This window comes from Cynoglossus semilaevis, chromosome 18 (genome assembly GCF_000523025.1).
Source record: "Cynoglossus semilaevis isolate Cse_v1.0 chromosome 18, Cse_v1.0, whole genome shotgun sequence".
In the NCBI taxonomy this organism is placed as follows: domain Eukaryota; kingdom Metazoa; phylum Chordata; class Actinopteri; order Pleuronectiformes; family Cynoglossidae; genus Cynoglossus; species Cynoglossus semilaevis.
The window spans coordinates 735,900-743,069 of NC_024324.1; the positions used below are offsets into that span (position 1 = coordinate 735,900).

At 48.6% G+C, this 7,170-nt stretch overlaps 2 protein-coding genes across 9 annotated transcripts in view; both read right to left on the bottom strand.

Moving 5' to 3' along the window:
- znf384a (zinc finger protein 384 a) overlaps positions 1-2,517 on the bottom strand; it is a 12,120-nt gene extending 9,603 nt beyond the window's left edge. Inside the window, exon 1 of one of the 7 annotated variants that reach the window (XM_008330952.3) lies at positions 2,270-2,517. The gene's annotated coding sequence lies outside the window, so the exon portion shown is untranslated. Of the gene's footprint in view, positions 1-835 lie in introns of all 7 variants that reach the window. The other 6 variants (XM_008330956.3, XM_017041102.2, XM_025064943.1 and 3 more) reach the window with 6 other exon arrangements.
- Positions 2,518-4,639: 2,122 nt separating this feature from the next.
- The window catches only part of flot1a (flotillin 1a), a 6,115-nt gene continuing 3,584 nt past the window's right edge, over positions 4,640-7,170 (bottom strand). For both annotated transcript variants that reach the window (XM_008330948.3, XM_025064954.1), the window contains exons 8-13: positions 6,846-6,998; positions 6,567-6,748; positions 5,452-5,497; positions 5,199-5,336; positions 4,956-5,120; positions 4,640-4,839 (exon numbers count right to left, since the gene is read on the bottom strand). In XM_008330948.3, coding sequence (XP_008329170.1) covers positions 4,819-4,839; positions 4,956-5,120; positions 5,199-5,336; positions 5,452-5,497; positions 6,567-6,748; positions 6,846-6,998 — 705 coding nt within the window. In that variant the 3' untranslated portion in view covers positions 4,640-4,818. The remainder of the gene's footprint in view (positions 4,840-4,955; positions 5,121-5,198; positions 5,337-5,451; positions 5,498-6,566; positions 6,749-6,845; positions 6,999-7,170) is intronic.

A 7,170-nucleotide genomic window follows, 5' to 3' on the forward strand; every position in this document is an offset into this window, starting at 1 on the left:
GAGAGAAGAAAGGAGGGTGTGGAGGTGGAGGAGGGGGGGGGGGGGGCAGAGTCTGGGACTAGGATCACACTGGGGGGGGGCAGAGTCTGGGACTAGGATCACACTGGGGGGGGCAGAGCCTGACACTAGGATCACACTGGGGGGGGCAGAGCCTGACACTAGGATCACACTGGGGGGGGCAGAGCCTGACACTAGGATCACACTGGGGGGGGCAGAGCCTGACACTAGGATCACACTGGGGGGGGCAGAGCCTGACACTAGGATCACACTGGGGGGGGCAGAGCCTGACACTAGGATCACACTGGGGGGGGCAGAGTCTGAGACTAGGATCACACTGGGGGGGGGCAGAGTCTGAGACTAGGATCACACTGGGACTACAGCTACATTGTTGAAAAGAAAAGAAACCTCAATATATTCGTAATGTTTATAGCATCGCAGTATAATCGTAATACGTGGTATCGTTGTCCTTGTATGGTGTCTCCAGTATTCTTGCCAATATACACCCCTAGTGCACTAGTTCCTTCTCAAACATGTCATGACATGTGAGTTTTGAGAGACGATCCGATGTCATGTGTTAAACGTATCAACACACCCAGTGTTTAGCTCTGACCCTGTGTTTCCTTCATCATCTCCCACTGACACACGTGGACAAACGTGAAGTCTTAGAACACAGACATGCAGCTGCACTTGTGTCTCCACTGCTGCAGCTGAACACTGGCAGACAGTGCAGTGAATGGAGCCTGCATGTGTGTAGACCGCTCAGCACACTACATACGTACGTCATGCACATATAGGCATTTCACTCGCACACCAACGCAAACATGCAGCTGCCTACACGTTAGTGAAGCGAGCTGGAGGTGAATGAAAAATCTGAATCACTGTGGGGACGGCTGCACAGACCCACGGAGAGCAGAACTCTAACAGAGTTGATGTAACTCATGCAGAGCACCAGGCACACGCCCGTCCTTCAATAGGCTGTTTGATGTTTGTTTCTAGGGTGTCAGCGAGAAGACACCGTGGAGATACACGAAGGAGCACCATCAACCGACCGTTCATCTAAAATCCTGCAAACTCTACTGTGGTAGATGGAGGAAGATAGAGTTTCACTGTCAGTGGTCTGAGGCAGGTTTTTATTGGAGGCACAACCGAGAAACTGACTTTTGACCAAAACACTATTAATACATTTATACAATGTACAGGGTCACGACAGGGGGCGGAGCCAATCTCAGGGGTTATCAGGTAAAGGACACTTCTTCATTCCCACACTGTATGGTCTATATGGATCTATCAGTAAAATAAAAGTGAAAAAGACTCGACTCATAATAAGAATAAATTATATTTTCTATATATTTTCTGTCAAGAACGGCGCAAAATTAACTGATAATGATTAACTATTTAATTCTCTATACAATTACAGTATTTCAGTTAATCTCTTTTATTTCCTGGGTAGTAAACGCCTTTAAACTCTTTAACTTTACTTGACGAGTTAACTGGTCAAAGAAGACACTGACCTAATGTATTGGTAAATGTCATCAATGCCAAAAATGTCCATCTTTCTGGTCTAAAATCGTCAAACTTACTTCTTAACTCATGGTATATTTTTACACATTTTTGAAAACTGTTATATAAAACACTGTATTTCTATGACGGAAACGGTCATATTTGTTGTTTTGTTTTTTTTAATCGCACATTCGTAACAAAGTGCCTCTAAAACTGAGGCATTCTGAGCTTCGAGCTAACGTTAGCAGTCAATAAAAGGGGAATCATTTCTTTTTATATTTTTATTTGATCAAACTGGCCGGTGCAACACTGAGTCCTTACTGTCTCAGACACTCACATAAACATGGCTAACGCTTTAGGTTTACGTCGATCTATAGCAGCGCTAGCCTGTTAGCCTGAACAGCTAACGAGCGAACTCGCCTCCATTAATTTTGTGCCTTTTGTTCGCGGCTTCGCTTTAGCTTCACCGAGGCCTGTGTTCATGTTCCGCAGAGTAAACACAAATACCCGCGCTTCCTACGCCTCCATTCCACACTCCCTACTCATCTCGCGGAGAGAAAAATAAAAAAACAGAAAAAAAAGTCTCGAATAAAAAAAAAAAACGAAAAACCAAAAAAAAAAAAAAAAAAAAAAAAAACGTCGACGCTGTTGCTTGAGAGGGAGACGCAGCTTCATGCAGACTTCCGGCGAGTCGGGCGACGGTGCTCTCAGACACAGTGAAAGAAAAATACTTCATTTACACCGGAATAAGAAGTCAGAAAATATTTACCGGTCAAAGCGATTCCCCGTCAACCCCCCCGGAGCTTCCTCGGCTCGGGACAGTTGGGAAACTTTGTCCAAATCCGCCCCTCAAACCCCGCGGAGCAGCCTTTTTTTCTTCGTTTTTTTTCGCCTTTTTTTTCCTAACAGCCCTCGCCAGGGTCAAGCTAGCCTGCATCGTACAAGAGCGTTTCCGACCACACCTGTCAAAACAAATGCATTCCCATTACTACATATACAATACAATATACAATTCAACAATATGATCAACAAAATACGACACAAACCATATTGATTTTCCCAATATACTTATATGTCGTTTTGTTATAATTTGCAACGCAACAGTTATGCTTAAATAATTATATTAATGACAAGAAATATTTCACGTAACTAATATTACGGACACTACACTAATTATAAACGGTACTAACAATTATATAAACGACCCTCATTTACGGTAAAAGGTCTTGAAATCAACCTAAACTATTGGATAAAATCAATAAATGAAAAGGGAAACTCAAACATCATGCAAGACACAAAAGAGGTTTCAGGTGTTTAATGTTAAACAGAGTGTCTTAATATTTTTAAGTTCACCGTAAAAACAACACCCAGACGTTGACGTTTAAACCGCATTCTTTTGTTTTGAAAGATTCCTTCTTTCCCTTCCGGTGATTATGAGGCTCTTTACAGTTGACTTGACATAAACGTCAACCCTTTTCCGGTGTTTTCGTGATGGCCACAAAATTATTTCAAGATTGATCAAAATATTACTTGCGCGCTAGTTTTTACTAGATCAGATACAAAATTGTTTCTTATCGATCACGAGTCGAATATGGAATCAAAATTAAACAAAAAAGCGGGGGGAAAACGAGAAATAAATGAACATTTAGATTGAATGAGATTTGAATAGGTTTAAAAAAATCATGAGAAGAGATAATAAATAAAGGAAGAAACGACCGTGACAAGATTAGACTCAAACAAACAAAAACAACAGAAGAAGAAAGAAGACAAGAGAAGAATCTCTCAATGGTTCTGACCTCACTGACCCTGTGAAGACACATTCTCATGTTTTGGTTCTGATAGACTTTATTTAGATCGTCTCCACTAGAACCCCGTCATGCACGTTGATGCAGTTAGAAAACCAGAGCGGAAGATGAAAACGATGGACAAACACAGACAGAGGAGTTCTGGTTTAAATACAGTCAGAACCAGCAGCAGGAACATCAGTGTCGCCTCGTGTTGTGAACAGAACACGTTTCAACACAAATATAAAAAAAGACCGTTATCTCAGAACCTCAGTCTGGAAGTGTAACAGACACAACAACAACAACAACAACAACAACACTGGCAGTACATATGGAATATATACTGAATAAATACTTTTATATTTGTACGTAGTGTCACTTCAAAGTTCATCATCCTGAATTAAAACAGTTTAGAAAATCAATTCACATAAATAAAAAATAAATGTTTAAAAGAAAGAAACACAATTGAACACAACTTTCTTCAATACAACAATCAACCAATGACAGCAGTGCAGTGAGGTGAGGAGCAGCATGGACACAATCATGACGTGTGTTTGGATTTCATTTAAATATAGAAGTACGTTTTTTTAATCAGTCAACTGTGACATGGTCGACCAGATGATTAAAGGACGCTGTGGCTTCGTACCGACAGCCTGTCGTTGTGAAACTGCAAATTTCTGGTCCCAGAACAGGTCTGGTCTCTGACTGTAACTGCTGTGGATGATAGACACTACAGTTACACTACAGTTACACTACAGTTACAGTTACTCTGCCACTAAAGTGATGACAACACGTTACCTCGGCTCAGAGCTGAGCTGCTACGGGTGGCCTTAAAAGACACTGAAGATACACAACCAGCAGGGGGCAGCGTACCCTCCAGCAGTCTCGTGCGTGAAATTAATGAAAGTCGGGAACGAGTGTTTGTTAAGACACACTTCAGGTGTGGCAGCAGGGGGCGGTGTGGTCGAAGTGAAAGCCTGGTCAGAATCAAACAGCCAGAATCTGAGCACTGTGACGTGAGGGAGTCGAACAGAACCAGAGAGACGACCGACGACGATTATTATTCTGATCAACATTCAAGCCCCGCACGAGAATTCCTACGTGTCCGGACCATGTGGTTTGTCGCACAAATGGCCAATCAACCGTCTAGAATCAACAGCCAAGAAGAATAAAGAGGCGTTCCATGAAAAGTCACTGACCTGAGAAGGACATTTAAATTAAAAACCTAACGATGATTAAGATCAGACTGAGGAGATTCTACAGAGGCGGAGACACAGAGGTGAGAGATCAGAGATCAGAGATCAGAGGTCAGAGATCAGAGGTCAGAAGATCAGAGGAGGTCAGAGATCAGAGATCAGAGGTCAAAGATCAGAGGTCAGAGATCAGAGATCAGAGGTCAAAGATCAGAGGTCAGAGATCAGAGATCAGAGGTCAAAGATCAGAGGTCAGAGATCAGAGATCAGCTCGGTGCAGGGCGAGGGAGGAAGTGCAGTTCACAAACAGTCCAGACTGAGGGTCTGCTGCTCCACTCTCTTCAGCCTGTACGAGAGGACACCTGTAGGGGGAGACATTTTTCACGACCCTCATCAGTCACACATCAGGAGCAGAGATACTGTGAGTATTTATACTTCTTATCTGAAGTACTGTGCGGTCATGCGTCGGTGGCGTCACCTGGGAGATGTTGACTCCGGTCAGCTTCTCCACGGCCTCGGGGAGGCGGGTCATGATGTCCAGCACCTCGCCCGACAGTTTGGCTGCGCCCACCTCGGCGCCGCCGCTGCACACCATGGTCACCTTCTTGGCTTCACACAGAGGTTTGCTGATCTCTTCTGCCATCTGAGTTGAGGAACGACAGGAAATGTCACAGGAAACCAGGGGTTGAGAACCAAACTAAAAAAAAAAAACCAGTCTGACCAGAGGCAGCTTCTCCAGCAGCATGTCCACCATGGCTCCATCCTTGTACTGCTGGAACGCCTCCGCCTTCTTGGCCATCTGCTCCGCCTCAGCACGACCTTTGGCCTCCACTGCAAACGCCTCGGCTTCACCTTTGACCTGGTGAAGACAAGACGACGATCGATTGGAGGAAACAGTTTCAGGTGACGAGTCGACAACAGCGGAGTTAGTTAGTTTTTATCTGGTGTTCCGCCTGCAGAGGGCAGCGACTCACCCTGATGGACTCGGCCTCAGCCTCGGCCTCCATGATCAACTTCATCCTGAACAGAGAAAAAACAATGAAGAGAGGTGTTTGACTCTGATCTCCACCTCTGCCCTTTGACCCCCGTCCCACAGTGACTCCCCTCTGACCCCCGTCCCACAGTGACTTCCCTCTGACCTCCGTCCCACAGTGACTCCCCCCTGACCCTCGTCCCACAGTGACTCCCCCCTGACCCCTGTCCCACAGTGACTCCCCCCTGACCCCTGTCCCACAGTGACTCACCTCTGACCCTCACTTCTGACCCCTGTCCCACAGTGACTCCCCCCTGACCCTCACCTCTGAACCCCGTCCCACAGTGACTCCCCCCTGACCCCTGTCCCACAGTGACTCCCCCCTGACCCTCACCTCTGACCTCCGTCCCACAGTGACTCCCCTCTGACCCCCGTCCCACAGTGACTCCCCCCTGACCCTCGTCCCACAGTGACTCCCCTCTGACCCCGTCCCACAGTGACTCACCTCTGACCCCCGTCCCTCAGTGACTCACCCCTGACCCCCGTCCCACAGTGACTTCCCTCTGACCTCCGTCCCACAGTGACTCCCCCCTGACCCCTGTCCCACAGTGACTCCCCCCTGACCCTCACCTCTGAACCCCGTCCCACAGTGACTCCCCCCTGACCCCTGTCCCACAGTGACTCACCTCTGACCCCTGTCCCACAGTGACTCCCCCCTGACCCCTGTCCCACAGTGACTCCCCCCTGACCCCTGTCCCACAGTGACTCCCCCCTGACCCTCGTCCCACAGTGACTCCCCTCTGACCCCGTCCCACAGTGACTCACCTCTGACCCCCGTCCCTCAGTGACTCACCCCTGACCCCCGTCCCACAGTGACTCCCCCCTGACCCTCGTCCCACAGTGACTCCCCCCTGACCCTCGTCCCACAGTGACTCCCCCCTGACCCTCGTCCCACAGTGACTCCCCCCTGACCCTCACCTCTGACCTCCGTCCCACAGTGACTCCCCCCTGACCCCTGTCCCACAGTGACTCACCTCTGAACCCCGTCCCACAGTGACTCACCTCTGACCCTCACTTCTGACCCCTGTCCCACAGTGACTCCCCCCTGACCCTCACCTCTGAGCCTCGGCCAGTTTCTCCAGCCTGTAGCGCTCGGCCTCCGCTGGTTTCTTCACCTTGGCCTCCAGCTCCTTCTCCCTGCGTGTGATCTCCTGCTCCTGCAGCATGATCTGCTGCGTGCGCTCCACCACCTGCACCTGCATCTTCTCCTCCTCGATTCGCTGCTTCGTCTTCGCCACCTGATGAGGACGAGACGCGACAGGACGTGGGTTAAAAGCTGCCCCCGAGACTCCACTGTCCCAACGTTGGCTCCGGGCGCGTCCCCTGCGTGCGTACCTGCAGCTGATAGGCCATCTCTGACTCCGCCTTCTTGGTGTTCACCTCGACGTCGTAGGCCGCCTTCTTCAGCTCGTAGTCTCTCTGAGCCTTGGCCATGTCGATCTCATTCTTGTACTGGGCCGAGACTTTCTCCTGCATGGCCTGGGCCTCCTGTGGACACAGAGGGTGAGGACAGAGGTCCACTGGTCCAGAGCACATCAGAGTCTCTGTACAAGGGCTGAGTGTCGATACGATCACGAGGTCACGATACAGCGGTTAGGGTACGAGATACTGTGGTACTGGCCCCCCCCCACGTGGCGGCACAGTGATCTGACTCTCAGAT